The 21,727-nt window shown below is 46.2% G+C and overlaps 1 protein-coding gene across 1 annotated transcript in view; it reads right to left on the bottom strand.

Moving 5' to 3' along the window:
• Abca4 (ATP binding cassette subfamily A member 4) overlaps positions 1-21,727 on the bottom strand; it is a 133,359-nt gene that overhangs the window by 23,808 nt on the left and 87,824 nt on the right. The window contains exons 26-36 of the mRNA XM_032896643.1: positions 21,376-21,424; positions 19,248-19,510; positions 17,954-18,078; positions 17,392-17,490; positions 16,500-16,686; positions 13,289-13,383; positions 11,567-11,599; positions 7,185-7,290; positions 6,980-7,054; positions 6,581-6,750; positions 5,394-5,571 (exon numbers count right to left, since the gene is read on the bottom strand). Coding sequence (XP_032752534.1) covers positions 5,394-5,571; positions 6,581-6,750; positions 6,980-7,054; positions 7,185-7,290; positions 11,567-11,599; positions 13,289-13,383; positions 16,500-16,686; positions 17,392-17,490; positions 17,954-18,078; positions 19,248-19,510; positions 21,376-21,424 — 1,380 coding nt within the window. The remainder of the gene's footprint in view (positions 1-5,393; positions 5,572-6,580; positions 6,751-6,979; positions 7,055-7,184; positions 7,291-11,566; positions 11,600-13,288; positions 13,384-16,499; positions 16,687-17,391; positions 17,491-17,953; positions 18,079-19,247; positions 19,511-21,375; positions 21,425-21,727) is intronic.

The raw sequence follows: 21,727 nt of genomic DNA on the forward strand, positions 1-21,727 counted from the left end.
GTTACAACAGAAACTTCTATACTCCACCTGTTAGCAAACAAGCTCTTCCTCCTCTTGAACCCCAGGAAATAATTGGGGCCCTTGATGACCTCACTCATTTGACCTGCTGCCAATCTTGACAGTGTATTTCTAATCTGTTCTATTGCATACTTTAAATAAAGTTTCTTTGCTACTTTGCGGTCAATTCATCCTTAAGATTTGCTCATTTTTATTTTACATGCATGAGTGTTGTTGCCTGAATGCATGCCTTTGCACTCACTATGTGCATGCAGTTTGCTGACAAACACGAACAGGGCATCAGATCCTCTGGAAGTGGAGTTACAGATGGTTGTTAGCCACTGTGTGGATACAGAGAACTGGGCCTAAAACCTCTGCAAGAGCAGCAAGCGCTCTTAACCACTGAGCTCTCTCTCTCTCCATTCCCTGTGTAGGCTTCTATTTCGTTCTTAAGTAAGGAGCCAAGGACCCAAGAGCACCCATTTCAGACTCTGACCTATAACAGCATGGGGTGAAGAAGTGTCTGTATAGGAAGTTGGTCAGTATGGAACACTGCTCAAGCAGGAAGGAAAGAGGAGTATTCCTATGAAAGGGGACCAGAGCAGAGATGGAACCCTTACTACAAGTATATATATCACTCAGTTGGGTAAATAATTGGGGGTGGCAAAGCCAGTTTCTTACTTGGAGAAGAGAATTGTGAGCATGAAAAGTCAGACAGCTAGCATGAACTCTTTGGCAGTAGACTTGAGTTAGAGGTGAACATTGCAGTTAGTGACTAGAGAGAGAAGACTGGTGTAAAATTATGTATGTGAGGAGACGGGAGGGAAACCACGGCGGAGAGAACATGGAAGCTGGCGTTAAGATTCCACTCTGTGTATTTACAGGTTGTTATGAATGTTCTTAAGGGATGGATGTGTATAGGGTTTTGTATGTTTAGGTGGGCAATTATATCTTATCATTTGGATCTAAAAAAAATTATGTATGTATGCATGCAAATGTCTTCTCTGGTTCTATCGACTTAGAAGGCCTGTAATCAGTGCTATCTTGGTGGAAATGAACAAGTCTGGTGTCCAGACTTTAGTTTATGAAATCTACTTCCCACTCAAGTGAACCAGGGTCCCTTGGGAAAATGCCTGGCTCCAGGGGAGGTGCAGTGTGAGCCTGGGGTCTCCTGCACAACCAGAGGCAGTGAGGTACTCCAGGAAAAGGGACACAAGTCAATAGGGCCTAAAGGGCCTATTAAAGGAGTGCCAACTGGCCACACAATTGAGAGTCTCTGTATTAAACTAAATAATAGTCGTATCATATTAGAATCCACTAATTAACAAGAGCTATGATTGCATATATGAACAAAGGGTTTGCTAACAAATCAGTTAAGTGCACATCTTCAAAGTATCCCTTAAAGTTCTCATTAATAATAAAGCAGTAAAGATTAATTCTTGTGGTGGAGAAACTGGGCAAACACCTTTGTAAGTGGCAAAGTGAATGCCTTCAGAACTAGGACAAGTGGACATCAGATACAAACTGAGGGGTGCAAGAGAGCCCAGCTTCTGCATCGGACACTGCTGCCAAGGACCAAAGCCTCATGAGGAACCTCAGGTAACCCCAAGTTGGAGGACACCCTGTCAAATAACTGCCCTGTAATCTTCCAGTGGGTCAAGGTCATGTATGTCAAGGGGAGGAGCAGGAACTGCCTTGGGTTGAAGGAGACAAAGAGACAGCATGACCTGGTTCAAGGCGTTGGTATGGAGGTATGTTCTTGTTTGTAAAAGTACACACCATAGGGGGGTGTGTCTATGTGTATGTGAAAGAGAGACAATGAGGACACAGACAGACAGACAGACAGACACACATGCACATACAAAACATCTTTCAACCCTTTCCTCCTAGCTAGCAGCCTAGAGACTGCAGGATGTCTGGAATTGTATAAAAGTCAAGCAGCAGGCATTGGCAGCCTTCCTCAAAAGGTCTGGGAAACAGAGAGTCCCCACTTGGGAGGACACAGTCAAGCTGGCCAAACATAAGGGCTCGCCCTCTATGGTGAGGTCGCCACAGCAGCTGCTTCCCCAGAGCAGCACCCATACACCTGAGATAACACTGAAGCTGGCTCCTTGACCAAGATCTCCAAAGGATGTCATAGACATGGTGTCAGGCCCAGCCACTTCAGCAGAGGCTCTAAGAATGTGTCTTCCAAGCCCTAGAGGGGCTGAAAATCATGGAGAAGGACTGAGGACAAGGTGATACCTCCGGGATGGAGAGATCTGGACAGGACTAACAGCAGATGCCAAGAAGCATTAGAACAAAGAGTCAGTAAATTTCTTCCTTCTTAAAAAAGGAAAGAAGGGAGGAAGAAAGGAAAGAAGGAAGGAAGGAAGAGGGAAGGAAGATACTTTCAGCTAAGTCATCAGGCTTCAAACTGTACTTGCCACGTCTGTGGGATTACACCGTTTCAACAGATGACACATATAAGACAGGAATTTACAGGGACACAGGTGTGCTGAATGTACGATACAAACAATTAATTGTTAGTTCAACAATGACTCCCAGAGTGCAGTGTCTTCTCCTTGCCGCTGACTAATGAGTAATGAGTACCTTCACTCTAGACCACAGAGCTTGGCTGTTACAATGACCCTGTCACAGCCAGCTATAAATCTCGAGGGTGGCAGAAAGCCTGCCGATACTGTAGCCAACACCTTATGATCCTTGAAAAAATAGCCTGCTGACTACTCTGCCAGTGCCACTTCTACCCAAGATGTCCACCCGTTGCTTATAGCCATGCCTTCCTACAGGCTCCCAGATCTCTCTGTGTGTCCATAGATATATACATAGGCTAGTCCCAAGTGTAAGTTATATACCTCACCTTTAAAATGGTGAAAACAGGGCTGAAAAAATAGCTCAATAGTAGAGCGCACTTGCTGTTCTTGCAAAAGATCCATGTTGGATCCACAGTACCTATATAGCAGTTAACGACTGACTGTAACTCCAGTTTCAGGGGATCTGATGCTCTTTTGGGGCATCAAGAATGCACCAGGCATGCATGTGGTACATGCATACACATAGGCAAACCCTCAAAGACCTAAACACACATGAAATAAAAATAAAATACATTTAAAAATAGTAAAATAGTCAACACTTTTAACAGTTAGCTTTTTAAGGTAGATGAGCCCAACATCTTTCCCGTTCAAATCACAGTCCAGGGCTGGAGAGATGGTTCAGTGGCTAAGAGCACTGACTGACCTTCCAGAGGTACTGAGTTCAAATCCCAGCAACCACATGGTGGCTCATAACCATCTGATGCCCTCTTCTGGCGTGTCTGAAGACATCTACGGTGTACTTATATATAATAAATAAAATAAGTATTAAAAAAAATCGCAGTCCAAAGAGAAGCTTATAGCTCTTGAGATCCCCATGCACCAGGGGGTGTCCTTTCGTTCAGGCAGAAGAAAAGAGAAGCAATCCAGCTGCTAGTAAAGTTTTCCAGTTTGAATTTTTAAGTGATGGCTACCTAGTAAGGTGAGTGAGGTCAAATGAATCATGCCATCAAGGGCCTTTAGAGTCAGCATCATTAGCAAAACCCACAGGGAGAGGGCCACTGGTGCTGGTCTCCATGAGCCAAAGTGTAGTTTTTGTAATGTTGAGATAAAACCAAGATTCCTGATAGGGAAACACACGCCTTTCACCCCAGAACTTGAGTGGCAGAGGCAGGTGGATCTCTGTGACTTTGCAACCTGGTCTACATATTGAGGTCCAAGCTAGCTAGGGTTGCAGAAGTGAGAACCTTGTTTCAAAATTAGACAAAACAAAAAGACTCAAAGATCTTGTTATTCAAGACAACAAGAAAAGATGGATTGGTGTCACAATGATAACTAGACTCTTAACAGTTCCGTTGGATCCTGCAGTCTGTAATAACGCATACAGCATTTTAATCTCTCTCTGGCCCCACCAAACTTGATTGTTGCCTGCTCTTGATCTGATTATTTCTTTTTCTTAATTTTCCCTAACATGGTAGCTGATGTGATAACAGTGAAGATCTGGTCACTTAAAACAATTGTTGGGCTGGAGAGATGGCTCAGCAGTTGAGAACAGTGACTGCTCTTCCAGAGGTCCTGAGTTCAAATCCCAGCAACCACATAGTGGCTCACACCCATCTATAATGAGATCCAATGCCCTCTTCTGGTGTGTCTAAGTCAGCTACAAAAAAACCAATTGAAAAAAAAACCCAATTGTTGTGTGAATATATGTGCACGTTATGGATGGATGGTGTACTGGGTGGTTTTGTGTGTCAACTTGACACAAGCTGAAGTTATCAAAGAGAAAGGAGCCTCCCTTGAGGAAAGGCCTCCATGAGATCCAGCTATAAGGCATTTTCTCAACTAGTGATCAAGGCGGGAGGACCCAGCCCATTGTGGCTGGTGCTGTCCCTGGGCTGGTGGTCCTGGGTTCTATAAGAGAGCAAGCTGAGCAAGCCAGGGGAAGCAAGCCAGTAAGAAACATCCCTCCATGGCCTCTGCATCAGCTCCTGCTTCTTGACCTGCTTGAGTTCCAGTCCTGACTTCCTTTGGTGATGAACAGCAATGTGGAAGTGTAAGCTGAATAAACCCTTTCCTCCCCAACTTGCTTCTTGGTCGTGATGTTTGTGCAGGAATAGAAACCTTGAATAAGACAGATGGATAACACACACCACAGATACATATGTGTACAGAGGCACAGAACACTTTTTTGGAGCACTTCTCTGCCTTTACATGGGTTCCATGGATTGAACTCAGGTCATAAGGTTTGCGTTGCAAAGTATCTTTACCTGCTGAGCCATCTCACCCCAGAAAGACTATGTCATTTTGTTACTGTAACTGAAAGGCCTGGTTATTCTGAAGAAGTAAAATAAGGTTTCTGAGTAGTGTTCCCAGATTCAGCAAATTAAAATATGGAATAGCCAATTAAATTTGAATTTCTGATAAACAATCCATACCTTTTAGTATAGATATGCTACCATATCTAAATTGTTGAAGTGGGAGTATACTCAATATTTACACAATGAGTTGCTCATTGTTTATCCTGAGATTCAGAGCTGGTGGTTAGCCTATATTTACCTGGTGATCCTATCACAGGGGAGTCCTACCTTCCCCTTTGGGATGGGGAGAGAGGTTGAGACAGGACCTAGGAAGGGAATGTTGGATATTCAGTATTACCTGCTCAGACCCATGCTACTGGCAGGAAGATCTGCTCGGTGGCTATTACTGTGTTCAGTGGTCTTCTCAGGGTTGGTTCCCAGTTGACTTTTTAAGATGTCAAGAGATAGCAGCCACAAGACCATTGCCCCAGCAGCCCAGACAACGTGAAATCCCTCCCTGCTCATCCTGCTCTGGGCCCTTGGAAATTAGGGAAGGCCTGGCACTCACAATGTCCCAAAGGAAGTTGGTCACCCAGTAGGTGGTGGGGCTCACACCACTGATAAACTGCAAATGTTTGGCTTTCGTCACTCTCTCCTGGATCAGGTAGAGGACAAAGCTGGCTGGAACGAAGGACATGGCGAAAATCACACATATGGCAACCACGGCGTCGACGGAAGTAGTCAGCCTGCAGCAGGACCAGAGATAGGGAGGGTCAGAAACTCGGAGGTTTGCATCAGGCTCTGGGAAGTACTTATCCAACACCGCACTGTGTCCTTAAACCCGTGTCCCTAGCTTGAAGCTTATCATCCCCCAGAACCGCCTTAATCAAGGTTAAGTGCATAGTTTTGTGGGTTGCTTTTTGGACTCATGAGTATATTCTAGATAATCTTTCTTTTCATTACATTTCTACTTATATATTGTGGGAGACATAAATGAACATCTGTGGCAATCCTGAGTTGTTCTTAGCTCTGCATTTTTCTACAGACTCTCGAGTTTCCTGTAGACACAGACAGGCATATGTTTTATGAAATCACATGTCCAGGGGAACGATCACATGACTCTCAAGGGATGTGAGGCTAGTTATATAAGATTGGTCTCTGGAACCATACAGAAGGCTTGGGGGTAGGTACACACTAAATCCTGCCTGAACCCCAGGAGGTTCCGACAGCTTCCCAGAAGTTTGCCCTTTCAAAATGCTTCTTCTAGGGCCTCCTCCTTACGCCTCGAATAGAGCAAATGGTTTAACACAGCCAAGATCAACATTCTCCCTGCCTGAAGCTGAGACATACACGCTCAATCTTGAGGAAAGCAAACAGCCCCAAAGTATGGCTATCTGAGAGAAATTACCAGAATCTAGAACCATACCAGGGTCATAAAGGAGCCTCAGTGAACCCTCCAGGTCCTGGCATGTTCTTTGTGTGCTGGGAGGGCTCCCAGAGTAATTCAGGAGGAACTTGTTATCAAAGGTCCAAAATGAAGGGCCATAAAGTGTAAGTTTACTTTCCAAATAAATGGAGAGGGGAAAGAACAGCCAAGCAATTTGGTACAGGAAGCATTTGAAACTGGTACATTCATACGAACCCAGTTAAACATTACCACCCAGCCCTGCACCTCACAGCGCTAAGGAGACAAAGAAAACCGCCCTTTGGTTTCCAGCGAGAGAGAAGTCGGGAAAGATGCTGAGAGCGGCTCACACTGTGATCTCTGAGAGCTGCTCCTTGGTCAGGTTCAGAGGCTGGCTGATAACGGTGATTCCATATTCCTCCGGGTCCCTGTCCTTGGGCAGGCTGGCCCGCAAGATGGCGTTGTGAGCCACGTTCAGAAAGCTGACCAGGGCATGCCAGCCCTTGTTGTTAAACCACACCTAGCAGGCAGAGACAGGCTGATTGGATGGATGCAGGCATCTGAAAGGGGCACCAACAGGCTGTTTAAAGGGAAATGTTACCGGCGGCAAAATGAACTCGCATGAGGGGGAGGAAGGACTTGACAAGCAAGCATTCTGCCCTTCAGCAGGTGGCGTGGAATTTAACTACACAGGATGCAAAACAGTCAAATAATGAGCTCACGGGAATTTTTAGCTTCAGGTCAGGTACCTTAATGTTGTCTTTGGTTTCGAGATGTTTGAGGAAATCTAACATCTCTCTGGAAGACTCTCTGGTGACAGGACCCTTGAACAATGCAACAAACAAATGGTTTAGGTCTTTTTTTCCTCCTTCCCTCCTTCTGTAGTACTTAAGATAATTTCCATCTCTTACTATTTAAACAAGTCAAAAATTCATCCCAAAAGTCTTTACATACCCCGCTCACATTCATCATCTGGCCCAGGTCACTTAAGAAGCCCACAAGTGCTTCCCCGCTGATGGGGATGTCAGGGAGCTTCCCTCCGATGGAAATTCCTCCATACCTACAAGGCAGTGAGAAAGCCGGCTGTCAACACTATCAACGCTGCCAACGTCATGGTACTCATGCCCAGTAAGCACCACCATGGTGCTCATGCCCAGTAAGCACCATCTCAGCTTCCATAGGGGATGTGGATGTGAGGGAATTGCCTGGTTATCAAACAACATTGTCCCGCTCTATTCTCCCAATAGTTCTCCAGGGCTGCAGTAAACCTGGGTGTGCATGCATCTGTTGTTAACACATGTTCCTATGGAAATATGTCAGGGGTGGTATAGGTTGAACCTGGTTCTACTCTTGTCTTTGGAGGAATCTCTGCACTGATTTCCACAGTGGCTGGATGTACATCCCCACAGATGTATAAGGGTTCCTCTTCCCTCTGTATCCTCAACAGCGTTAGTAGTCTTCTGTCTTCTTCATGGTAGCCTCCGACGGGGGAAGAAATGGGACTTCAGTGCAGTTTTGACTTCTGGGAGCTAAGGATGTTGCCCATCTTTCATGCATTTATTAAGCCACGTGTATTTCTCTTAAGAAGGGTCTGTTCATTTTGTTTATTCATTTATTAGTTTATTTGTTCTCTTGTTATTTAATTTAATGGGTTCTTTATATATTGTGGGTATTAGTCCCTCGTGGAATGAATCACTGGTAAAGATTTTCTTCCATGCTGGGAAGGGTATATCTTCCCTGTGGTAGCCATTTTCTTTGTTGCAGAGAAACCTTCTTTCTTGAGGTGCGAGAACCTCTTTGCCTGTGCTTATATCTCGAAGTACTTTCCCTTTAGTAGTTGTGAAGTTTCAGGACTTACCTTAAGACATATTTCTACACGTGCTAACTATTCTTTAACATGAATTAAGTTACCATTTTGAATTAAATTTTGTACAGCATGAGAAAGGAGGATCTGGTTTCAGCTGTCTGCCTGGGGATAACTAGGTCTCCCAGCACCATCTATTAAAGAGGGAATCTTTTTTCCAGTATACTTGTAGGCACCATTGTCAAGAACCAAGTCGCTGTAACTGTGTGGGTTTATTGGTAAGTCCTCTATTTCACCCCAGTTGGTCAACGCATTTATTTTTTTTAAATTTCTTTTATTTGGGGGATTATAATACAATGACACCATTTCCTTCTTCCATTTCCTCTCTCCAAAAACCTCCCATAAGCCCCTCCTCACTCTCGAAGCCATGGCCTCTTTTCTATTAATCATTACGTGCACGAGTATGCATGCATATACACACACCTGAGCCAGCATGCCATGCTCTAAAGTCTGAAGCCAGGTGTGTGCTATCATCAGCGTTGCCCATTTTGTACATGGCTGTTCTAGCTACTCGGCATCATTTTGTGCGTCTGCGTGTGTCTTGGGTCGTTTCTCTATTTCTTTATGTGGCGGTCAGAAGATAACTGGCAAGAGTCAGTTCCCTGTTTTACAATCTGGATCCAGGGGGTTGAACTTGGGTCGCCAGGCTTGGTATCAAGGGCCTTAACGTTCTGAGCCATCACACCAGCGTTTTCCAATTCCTGTGAAGAAGGTCGTCTTTGGCACGCTGCTGGAGACCATCGGCGTTGAGGCCTGCCCACTAACACTGCTCTAACCATTTTGCTCCATGCCTGCCAGCTATCGCCAATCAGTGCTGTAATCTGCCTACCAGTCACTGACACAGAAAAATAACTGGACTCCGAGCAGGGTCATGCTGACCACGTTCTCTGCTATATTCTATACGTTATAAGGTTTGCTAATCTTAAAAACCTCACCAGCTGCAGCCTGCACTCAGGACCAAGCAAGATAGGGGTCAGCTCGAACTGTTACCTCTAAATTACTAAGGAAACGTGAACCAAAAAAAGGACCAACCAGCCTACAGCTCCCCATGTATCTGCATATGAGCTCACTGTGGTTTCTGCAGATTTAGCCTTTGTAAGTTGGTCCTGAGACATGTCCAGCAGGCAGCTTTCAGCTCTCCAGCCTGAACCGTTCCCCTGGTCCATCAGTCTTTGGGTTCAATAAACCATCCCTGCCTGATGGACATTGGTGTTCCTACAGTTTGTGGGGCAACTCCTGAAGCCCCAAAATTGGGATGTCGATGGGGGTCATTGGCATGTTGATGGATATTGTGTTGATCTGTAAATTGCTTTGAGTAATAGCAGCATTTTTATTGATATCAGTTCTGTTGACCCAAATTCACATTTTGAGACTGTCTTGCTATTTTATTCAAGTTAGCCTTGTACCATGTACTCAAGCAACTCTCTTGTCTTCCCAGTTACTGGAACTAGAAATAAAGGCCACTGTATCCAGATTTAAGCTGGTGTTTTGTTTTGTTTTTTTGAAACAAGGTTTCTTTGTGTAGCAGCCCTGGCTGTCCTGGAACTCACTCTGAAGACCAGGCTGGCCTCAAACTCACAGAGACCCACCTGCCTCTGCTTCCTGAGTGCTGGGATTAAAGGTGCATGCCATGACCACCCAGCTTAAACTGGTTTTTAATTATTTCCCACTTCTATGCCAAGATGGTGTCTGGACCTTTATCTTGTTGTAACTCCATCTTCTTCATACTTTCCCTTAAAGTCATGTCCTATCTGTGTCAAACTACATGTGTCAGGCCATCTCCAAGTCTCTTTGCTGTGGCAGCCTGTTGGCTTTTCTTAAGGTACTCTTCCCTTTTATAAACATCTAGCTAATTCCTGCTCGTTTTCACTGGGTTAGCCCTTTGGTGTCTTCCTTGTCTTTATTGTGGGCCTGACACGATCTCTCTTTAGTGTCTCCTCTGTCCTTTGCAGACACTTCTGGCACTATACAACATCACCATTCTGTTCTCTCTGTCTCTCTTAGTCCCATGCCTGGTTTAGACAGCCCAACTCTCTTCCGCCTCAACTTTTGTCTGTCTGCCTTTCTTTCCTCCTTTCTTTCTTTCTTTCTTTCTTTTTTTTTTTTTCTTTTTTTCTTTCTTTTTTTTCTTTTTTCTTTTTTTTTTTCTTTTTTTCTTTCTTTTGAGGGGGCATTGGGGCAGGGTTTCTCTATGTAGCTCTGGCTCCTGAAACTCACTCTGTAAAGCAGGCTGGTCTTGAACTCACAGAAATCTGCCTGCCTCTGTCTCCCAGGTGCTGGGACTAAAGGTATGTGCCACCACTGCCTGTGAACTCTTGTCTTTCTTAACTTGGGTCCCCACCTTTGTGGCTACCTTTCTATGGCTGTCAGAAAGATGAAAACATCAGTCTGAATTTGTTTGTTTGTTTGTTTTGTTAATGATTGGCCTATAACTCTCTGATGCAGGAGGAAACCAAGTTTTTCAACAGACAAAATTAAGTCCCACACACTCTAAGACTAAGTTCCACACCAACGCCAAGCCCCACCCACTAGTGACTAAGCCCCGCCCACTCTAAGTCCCAAGTGACTGATAAAGCAAGACACAAGTTATCATTTCTCAGGGTTTTGAACTGTTCTTTTGTCTCCACTTTCTGATTTGTTATCTCTCAATTTCCAGTTCCCCGTAGGGGACATTTCTGAAAACGGGATTTTACTTTTGTGGTCTTGATGCTATCCAGACAAAACAGCCAGTACTAGCCTTGTACCGTGCTCATTTCTTGAGTTCTGTGAGGAACTCCACTGGCACTTTAATGGGTCACACTGACTCTCTGGATTGCTTTGCAAGAGCAGAAACCAGATGCAGAAGGCCTCCTTCTAGAGGCCAGCTCTTGAGAAAGGCTGGGAGATAGCTCATTTCTGGAGCACATCTGGAAGATTCTCTGAACCTCTGAAACCACTCACGCCTCCAGAATACACGAAGAACAGGGTACATTCTAGAGCTGGGTCAGATCCTTTAAAATTGAATTTCTCATAAAAAAAATTAAGGTGTTTTGTTTTGGCCAGGCATGGTGGTGCATGCTTTTAATCCCAGCACTTGAGAGGCAGAGACAGGCGGATCTCTGTGAGTTCCAGGCCAGCTTGATCTATATGGGGAGTTCCAGGACCATAAGTTTTTGGTGTCTGTCTAATGGGAAAGGCAGGATCTCTCATAACACAGCATTTCGAAATCCTTTCAGGTCGGCACTGTAAAACTGACTCTGAGGAAGGAGTGCCACCTACTGAACTGAGCTCCCCAGGTCCCCCTAAATGGCTGATCTGTCAGCCTTAGTCAGCGCTGCCCTGACATGTTTAACTCTAAAGAAATAATGAGATTGCTGCATAGTTCATAAAACCGTATTATCCCAACACCCCCACCCCCAGCATCAACTGATTTAATGATCTTGTAGTCACATCTAGAAATTAACTATTTCAACACCCCCAAATAGTTTCTTACCTCTGTTCATTGACCCAGAATTTGCTCTTTAAGCTGAAAGCCAAAACAAAATCATGTAAGAACTACCATGAGAATAGCATTAGCATTACACTTTCGCTCTAGTCATCGGGGTACCTCAGTCCTCAGAATGTTCCCGCATTTCCTGATATCTGAGCAAGTGGTGTGGAAGCTGGCATGCCCGAAGCCCCAGGCGAGCCCTACACAGACAGAGGATGGTTATGCTCCAACCCTGGCTCTCCCAGTTGCCTTTTGCATGCTGGACTTTCTGACTAGTCCTTTAGTCAGGCCTCGTGCTGGACCAGTGAACCCAGTCTGGACCTAGAAAACATGGCCAACTACCATGCCACTGTGGAGTAAAGCCTGAAGCCCTTCCTCCTTTAGAGTGTACAGAGATTCTAATAGTCATTGGCATCCCAGGGAGGAGTTCTAACTTAACTCCTTTGCATTCAGTCAAGACCCTGACTTTTGGACATTTGGAGGTAAGATAACCGGGTAAGGAAACTCTAGTAGCTGGAGTCCAAGCTGGCCCTGGACTGCCACCGTCCAGCCATCACTAAGTAAAACATCAGAATTTCCATAATGCGAGTTTGCTACGGAGCCAGGCTTGGAATGGCTGCTGTTTATTGAGTTCATGGATAAACGTGCCCTCCGCTTTGGTTTTTGGGTGCTCTTTTCTGCTGCTCGATTCTGGCTGGGCCCCGCCCTCCTGGCAGCTGCTTGTACCGTCTGCTATGCTCTCCAGCCCTTTAGGTCTATCTGTCACCTATGCAGAAGGAGAAGTATGGATGGCACCTGTAAGTACTCTTGCTGTTAGACAGTATGCTTCATTTGAGAACCATAGACCATGTGGAGACTAGATCGTGCTTCCTTAAGGACCTCTCTGGCGGGAGGCTTTTGTTAACTGGCCTGTTGTGACAGGGGCTGCTGACGGCCTTCCAGCCTGGGCTGGGCTTGATAAGAGCAGCTGCAGAGCTGAGAGTTCTAGATAACAAAGTGCCTGTGGATGTGTTCAAGGGTGGCGGTGACAGGCAATAATGAGGGTGACAACCGCTGTCCCCAGTTAGTGCCTGACCTGGCAGGGGCCCAGACACGGTTCCTTGTCTTTCCCTTGGTCTCTCTTTCTTTCTTCCTCCACTTTTCTTAAAGACTTTCTTTTTTTAATGTGCATTGGTGCTTCACCTGCTTGTATGTCTGTGTGTGGGGGAGGGGTGGGCAGATCTTCTGGAACTGGAATTACAAACAGTTATGAGTCACCATGTAGTTGCTAGGAATTGAACCCTGGTCCTCTGGAAGAGCAGCCACTGCCCTTAATGCTGAGCCATCTCTCCAGCCCTCTTCCTCCACGTTTACTCCTCAACTTCCCTCCTCTTCTCCTCATCCCCTACAAACTTTATCTTTCTCAACTCCATAAGATATAAGACTTCCTTATTGAACACATTTGTGTGTGTGTGTGTGTGTGTGTGTGTGTGTGTGTGTGTGTGTGTGTGTGTGTGTATGACACCTGCAACAGTGCCTGGGATAAACTTTGGCTACTTATCTTAAACAGAGAAAGAAACGAAACAATTAGCCTTGAGTTGCCCCTTGTGGGTACACACCTCAGTTATTTCTTCTGCTGTGAGACCATCACACTCAACTGCCACCCTCAAGTCAACAGTAGGAAACTGACAGCATGGTTGATGTTGTCTAGGCAGCTGAGATTACGAGTGTGACTGGGTCACCTACCTGCTTCTTATGAGAGCAGGATACGTTTTTACCAAGTAGTCGGAGATGTTCCTGTTCGTGAGGTCTTGTAGGACTTCCGTGCTGCGCTGTATCCTCTGGGGCAAAGAGACAGGGTCAAGATCTGGGGATTGAGACCTTAGAGTTTGTGAAATTGCTGTTCTCCAAAAAGTATTATGGACTCAGATGTGAGAAACACTAACAGCAGCTCTGAGAGGTTTTCAGCTCCTGCATCAGTGACGTGGGAGTCACCGTTGATTCCTACCCCCTTCTCTCAATCCATCCATTGCCAGAGAACTTAAATGCAAAATCTCCAACACCTTGGTCTCTTCCATTCCAATCCTGTTACTCCAATCTCAGCCACCACCTAGACCTTGCCTTGACCTTTCCAGAACCTTCCATACTGCTTCCAAAGACTCCACCCTGGAACTTCCCCATTCTGCTCTGCCCCCACTCTCAGACTGAGTTGTAAAGATAAAAACATACGTCATCTAGTGCACCTGCCCAGCACTCATTGCTCGTGAAACATCTCTTTGCCTGAATCAAGTCACTTCCCTGACACTGTCCCAGGTATGAAGTCATCTCTGTGAAGGCGGAGGCCTCCTCTCACTTGTCAGCTTTCACACCCCAATACCCAGTGTGTAGCTATCAAATACTATATCTACAATGCAAATGGAATTATTTGAATAACACTTTATATTTTACAACTCACTTCCAAAATCTAGGAGTGGAAGGTAATGAATAGATTCGAGGAAAATTCAAAAGATTTTGGCCACCAGGTGGCAATGTCACACAGTGTTGAGTTGGGTTAGTTGATGGCTTAGGTCACTCCAGGACCTTGGGCAAAAGCATCCACTCTGTCTAGATTACCTAACAGAAGTGGCTGACAGGTTCCTAGGTGATGTTAAACCACCATCCAAATGAAGTTATTTTTCTTGTTTCCTAGAGCCCTCCCCTTCCCCTGGTGATACCTCACATTCTTCATGGTACTCCTCCTCAGCTAGGTCAAGTAGCAGCCCCTGAATGGCCTCAGCGTGCCAGGGACTGCGGTAGATGATCTGATGTGTGATCCCACCCTTGTTGCTTTTACAAAGGAGAAAGAGAGGCTAAGAAAAGTGGGCCAACCTGTGTGTGGCTGGGCTAAGATCAGGTCTTGCATCTGTCTGTATAGCTGTCTATTACCTGTTCCTCAAATTGACTGCAGTACCTAACCAAGCAACCATGGTAGCCGGCTGCAACAACTGCAGATGCCTAAGAGCGTTTGTGAGGAACTGTTTTCTGAGACGCCTGTCCAGCACAACATTCCTGCTTTATCTCTGTGTGGAGTAGAAGTCGGGGGTGGGGCACATCCATATCAAGCCCCTGCTGAAGGAATGTCGGAGCAGGAAGGGATGCTCCAGAGAGTGACATCTGCAGCCCTGACCCTTTCTATCTGCCCTGCGTTCCTTCTGCTCTTCTTCCTGGCTAAACGGGCAGAGTGGATGTGAGCACATGTATATCTATGTGTACATATGTGCATATGCATGTGCATGTACTTTTGTGTACAGGAGCGAGGGTTTATAGAGAGATGTGACATTCAGTTTTGCTCAGGAGATGTGGCTGCTAATGAGGAGAGGCGGGGGTGAAGTACACCTGCAGACTCGCTCTGCCTCTTCTAGGCCTTCGAGCATCTCCCTAAGGACCATGGGGCCAGTGGTGCTCTGGAGGTAAGTTTCGAAGTGAGACAGGCAGCTGTGAGGCTAGCATTTATTTAGGAAGTGAATTCCTGTATATCCGGTCTGATGTTTTCTTTTCCCTGCCCAGATTTAGGGAGTCATGGATACCTGCAATGTGGCAATGTAGTGGCAGTATAGATGTCACCCAAAGGGACAATCTAGTGCCCGAGCATTATAAAGAACAAGACTGACACAGGACCCCTTACGAGCCAGCTGTGATATGTGCCACGGTAAATTTAGTTGTCTCATTATGTCTTCTTCCTGCCACTGTTGTGGCTTCCCCCATAGGCACAGAATTAAGGTGGTAGCCCCCAGTCTCTGTTGATGCTGGGTGCTGTCCATGACAGCTAAGTGGGAGGGCTATGCAGTCGCTTCTGGAAGTCTTCCTTACACACTTAAACCACCTGCTGTGTCTTTTTCTTCATCCTGTCTACTCTACTGCCTAACAAGATCATTCTCAACACTGCCTGGAGAGCTGGAGCCCTGTGGGCTCAGAGGGACAACAGAAAAGAACTTCCTAGCCACCCACGTTAACTTTTACACAGGCAACCTGTATCCTGTTTTAGCCACGGTTAGGTTAGGGTTGCTGTCGCTTGAGCTGCCTCCAGCCCTAAATAGTTCATTACTTGTATGATTTCTTTAAATCCTCGCAATAATGCTACAAATTGAGTTGCTCTTCTCAACACCAGGAGAGAAAATGAAGAAGGCTCGGAGGCTAAGAAACAGACCACGCCTTCCTAACCCTCATGCCTGATCCCTTCTCCTATAACACACGGCCTCTTTGGGAATCATCCACTCATAGATAACGAGAGAAACCATCCAAGGCAGGCTCTGTACCAGGGAAGTCACCAGGGAGGCTGTTACCAATCGGAGAAAAAGCAAGGCTCCTCTGCCCTTGAAGGCGCCCTCTAAAACCTCCATGGGAATTTGTCTACAGAAATCACTGCTCAGAGTACATCAATGCCACTCTTGCAAGAAGATAAGCTGCTGGCTGTGTGCGTTCATGTGTGTGACATACACAGTCCATAGGCACATAGCTTATTTCCCACCCTTCCTGCCCCCCTCCCCCTCGAACCTCTCCTCTCCCCTGTGGAGAGGACGACTCCTTGGCCACTCCAGCCAGGCCAGAGCCCTGCAGATCTCCACAGATAGCATCAGGCACACAGACTGGCACACCTGCTTCCCTTTTGGTGATGAATATCAACCCCAGGGCCTAATCGTGTTAGACAGTCCACCACCAGGCTCTCCCAAGTAAGCTTAATGAAAGCTTTTGATCAATACGTAACTATTTCTCCCCACCCCCCAAGCCAAGAGTCAGTAGGCCAAGTCGCTTTCACCTTGGTCTCATCAATTGGCAGATGTAAACATTTTTAACACTTGATATACACCACATTAACTCAAAATGGAGAAATATTTAAATCTAAGTGATCAACCGTGGGAAATAATTCGAAATCAGTGGAAGCACAGGAACAGTACGCAGTTGTTAACGGTGCAGGCACCTGTGGGGGCGGGAGCCCCCCAGCACCCTCGGGGCACTCGGGGAGCATGATGAGCTTCTCTCTGGTGCTGCACTTGCAGGCGGGCGAGGGGTGGGCTGCTGTCCATTTCTGCTTCTGGAACAGGTGGGTGACGTTTGGGGACACGGAAGGTGTCTTCCAGGAGGTTGCGTTGCCGCAGGGGTACTCCCTCATGGAAAATGAGAAAACATCTCACAACCAATGCCACCGCTTCATCCCTCCTCCCCACAGGGGAAAAGGAACAGTTGGCAACTACCTCTTTCTCTGCCTTTCTCTTCCTTCTGTCAGGAATTTCCCCGCTGGGGATTAGAGTCAGCTTAAGGACAATCTGAACTGGGGTCACTCTGGCAGAGCATGGACAGGGACTAACTTGTGGACCTTTTCTTTTTCCTAACTAGTAGCTCTTGCTATTGAGAGACTAAAAATAACGGAGACTCGGGAATGTGTCCATTCTGTTCTTTAGCAGCTGCGTTGGGGAAGACTGGATGAGAGAAGGCACCACAATACGCCGAGCTCTGGATCCTGTGGGTTTCGACTACCTTCCACAACTCTCTTCTCCAGAGTTACAGCAATGGTTGAGAGCCGCCCCCAGAAGTAATTCCTGCTGTTCATGGTCCAATCATATAATATCATACCCTCCATTTTCTTCCATCCCCGGTTAGAGTTATTTTCCAAATGAGTTGGGGCAAATAATGTCAAACACTAGAACACTTCTACCTTAAGGCACAAAGCTGTCAAGGATGGAGGCTTCCTAGCATGAGACACATGGACATGACCCATATACCAGGGGGCAGGATTGAGGGGTCTTTCCCGACACTCCCTGGCTGGCTTTGGGGTCTCCCAGGGGAGCTGTTGGTGTTGGCTCGGGACTTACGGAAGCCACTCTTCCTTTAGACAACGGTTGCCAAAACCTGGCCTGTTCAAAAGGACATCTGCCAGTACTTCAAGGTGTTCATTGTTGGGTTCATCCATGCTAGAGAGAGAGAGAGAGCGGCTCACCTGCTAGTCAGACTGGGACAGACTGGACAAGTACACTAACACGTAAACATATACTGAATGTGCATTTGATGCCGGGCATGCTGGTGAGGCACTGAACCCTGACTTAGAAAGGTTGTGGATCTCCTGGAAGTGGGGTATCCTACCACACACACCTAGAAGTCAGATGGCAGATCATCTATTCCTCACAAAGATGGAGCTTCAACCCCCTTTCCTGGGCTTCATATCCTTTTTCCTTACCCGCTTTCCTTCCACTGGGTACCACACTGCTAATCAGTGGCTTCCAAATTTAGCTTCTCTTTTAAGTACACCACCAAGACTCTTTCTGCCTTGGAGAAGATTCCAGGGAAGTAGGGAGGTCAGGACCCTTCTAGCAGGCATACAGTCCAGGAATATCACATGTCTGGGGACAATGGTGATTCCTGGGATGAACCACGCACCTGAAGAAGGTATACTGATGCCCATACATCCAGGGGTGAAGGGTCAAAGCTGGGAATTCACCAAACGGAGGCACGATGATGGAAAGCATCAGAGCCAAGAACACAAAAGTGGCAGGGAGAACAATCTGTAGGAGGGTAGCCATGGCGTCAGAGGCTGAAGTACAAGAGATGATCCACGCATGCAGGAAGGCATCCAGTGCACAACATGCACACGTACCCATGCACACATGCAGCACAAACATTCTTTTAAGCATTTATCCTCCACCTCATATTCGTTTGCTGGTAGTAAAGAGGAGGCTTCTGGGGGATTATCACAGGCAAATGTAAGACATAATACATGTAGAAGGAGAAATAATATTCCTTCCAGCGCTCACAGAAGACTCTGAATATATGCCATGCTCAGCCAGCGCCGAAAGGGAAGTTTAAAGAATGATTCACATCACCTGCCTCTCTCCGACCCTAAGTTCTTTGAGTAAAAACCATAGAGGGAGGACTAGGCACATAGCTGTGCTGGTGTTTGCTCAGCGTGCACGAAGTCCTGAATTCAGTCTATAGCATTGCATAAAACTGAGCTTAATGGCACATGCCTTTAATCCCAACATTCAGGAGGCAGAGGCAGAGGGATCAGAAGTTCTTAGCTACATAACAAGTTTGAGACCACCTGGGGGTACATTCTTAGCTACATAACAAGTTTGAGGTCAGCCTGGGGTACATGAGACCCTGTTTTAAAAGAGGACAATGGCCTTGATCTTTATGTCATAAGAAAAATGAATGAGGGGGCTGGAGAGATGGCTCAGTGGTTAAGAGCATTGATTGCTCTTCCAAAGGTCCAAAGTTCAATTCCCAGCAACCACATGGTGGCTCGCAATCATCTACAGTGTCATCTGATGCCCTCTTCTGGTGTGTCTGAAGAGAGCTACAGTGTACTTATATACATAAAATAAATAAATCTTACAAAAAGAAGAATGAAACATATAACTTTACCTTTCATGATGAAAGTAGAAACAATATTGAAAAATGCGGTACCATCCTATATTTGACTCTAAGTGAGGCCCAATCCTTACAGAGAAGATTTGCAAATCCCAGAATCGAAAACAGAGGTTTGGCAAGGAAAAAGTATAGCTGATAGAAAGTCAGGAAAGTACACTGGGAAGTGTCTGACCTCCCCACCACCCACCCCACGAATATTCCTGAGGAGATGGAAAGGCAGGATCAGTACCACAGACACCCCCGCCCCCCCTCCCACACCCTGGGGGAGAAATGAGTGGAGTCCAAGTCGGTCACAGTAGAGTACCTGAGCCACAAAATCCTTGCGGCTGCGGACAGCATGATGGAATCGCTTGACCAGCAGTGCCTGCACATGCTGAAGGATCAGCCGAGCACCTGTGTTGAATGGGATACCGGGGTCCTCCGGCTCTGGGGAAGGCTGGCCCTTGGGAGGATCCACTTGTCCTGGGGAACAGGTATGTGAGGCCTGGGCATGCTGCCTGTGCTTCTCGGCGGGAGCCGAACAAGGATGCCGAAGACCAGTATGCTCTCTCTTCTGCTGTGTGCCACCTAAGGGATATCGGATCAATAATGAGAGAAAGACAAACGTAAGAGATGTTGTCATGTGCAGTTTTTCCCTTCCAATTATCAGGTCCCCTTTATTCAGAGAAACAGCAGGACAGGGAGGCTAATAACCTTTTTTGTTTTTGTTTGAGGCAAGGTCTCATGCTAGCCTATCTGTGCTTGGCAACCTGTCCTGTGGGAGGTGGGGAGAGTGTGGAAAGGAGGGTCATAGCCAGGAGAATAAGATCCATTAGTCTGTGTGGTTTCAGATACTTCGTTCAATCTTAGCAAACTCATTCAGCTTTCTCCAAATGGACCAGGTTCCTGTCCTCCCTGCCCCACGAGATTATTGTGATATCAAGTAACACAGTGATATCAGGTGCTTTGTCAAGTATAAAGAAGCATTAAAGCCTGAATTAAGAGGACTTGTGATTGTTACCATGGGAATCTTCCTAAGTCTTGATCATAGATCACATGCGGTGCAAAGACTTGGCATGCCTTATTTATTTAATTCTCTCAGTGATTCTAAAGGGTGGATACTACTATTATTATTATTCTCATTTTACATGTGGGAAAACTACGGTATGAAGAGGCTAAGTACCTTCCCCCAAAGTCTTTTAGATATCAAATAATATGCTCAGGTCTACTGTACTCTATGGCTAAACTCCTCGACTGTCTTTGGAATATCCACTTCTATGTCCATACTGATCAGTCTTCAAGGTCTGACTTACTGTCCCGACAGGATAATCATTAAAAAGGAGCACACTATGCAGGCAAAAAGCCCCTATTTTTTAAACCTGTGCAGGTTGTGGTATACCTTAATGTGTTTTCCTTCTTGTCTTGATTAATGTGAGTCTTGGTCTTTGGGTGAGTTGAGCAAATTCAACTTCCATCTGCAAAGAACTTGAAAGAGTTCTTTGACCCCCACAGTAAGCTACTCCTACCGTCTGCAGAGGACCCACCCTCCCCCTTCTCCCTCAGTAGGCCTACCACATGACCTAAGCTGGAACATGTATGGGCTGGTATATATGGACGTTGGTAATTCTAGGCATGGCTGATACAGGCTTGCTAGCTTAGACCCACACTATCTTAGGAGGTGGGAAGAGTAGCAGGAATTCCATAGGAGGAAACACCACACAGGAAAACATTACAATGTACCACACTGGATAGGAGGAGGGGACTAGCAACCCAAGACAGCCACAGAGGCTGTTTGTCTCTGAGCAGGAGAGAGGGCCCAGGGGGCCTATTTTAGCAGAGTGGGTGCATGCCTCTTGTTCTATCAGAAGTGATTTGTGTTATGGTGACAGGGTGACCTTTCTTGTACTTCCATCCCCTACAACACCCATAATGCTTTGCGTGGCCACAAGGAATCAAGCAAAAGAGGCCCAGGCTGACACACAGAGAAGAGAAAAGGCTAGAAGTCACAGGAATTTTGGTCCCCACTATTTCAAAGTCCATCTGTTACTGACTGAGAGTTTAAGAGTGTTTTTATCTTGATCACAAAGGGTCAGGAGACTGTAGCTGGCATCTGGGTTATATTAACTGTCACTGTTATCGCTAAGGGCTCTCTGCTGACCATCACTCATGCGGACAAGACTGCATCAGAAGCCTGGTACAGAGGAGGGAGACAGTGGTGACATGACAGAAAAAAGGAGACCAGGGGAGTAGGAGGTGAATTTTGGGGGGAGAAATCTACCAGTCTGACATGGGTAAGAATCCTGATCCATCCAGAATGTTCCAGAATGTAGCCAAATTTGATCTCTCACCGGTAGGCACCAAGAACAAAACATGCATTACTTGGGGCTCTGTAGACTTTTTAAGATCGAGTCTGGGAAAATGAGATAAGCCACTGAGTCCGGCACCATGCATACCTACAAACTTAGAACCTGATTCAGAATCCTCCGTGACCTTCAGGAAAATCTGTTGAGACACGAAGAGAGAATTAGGTTCAGCTTTCGTGCTTTCGGGGAAATCTAAACCTAGTTCCACTGTGCTGGGCACTGTTTCACCATGGGAAGAAATCCATCCTAACGATCTGAGAACACAGTCTTCTATAAATGAGAAGGTGTGAGCACATGATGACCACAACTGCAGCAAATACGTGTGCGTGTGCGTGTGTGTGTGCGCGTGTGTGTGTGTGTGTGCGCGTGTGTGTGTGTGTGTGCGTGTGTGTGTGTGTGTGCGTGCGTGTGCGTGTGTGTGTGTGTGTGCGCGTGTGTGTGT

The sequence above is a fragment of the Rattus rattus genome, chromosome 3 (genome assembly GCF_011064425.1).
Source record: "Rattus rattus isolate New Zealand chromosome 3, Rrattus_CSIRO_v1, whole genome shotgun sequence".
Taxonomy (NCBI): domain Eukaryota; kingdom Metazoa; phylum Chordata; class Mammalia; order Rodentia; family Muridae; genus Rattus; species Rattus rattus.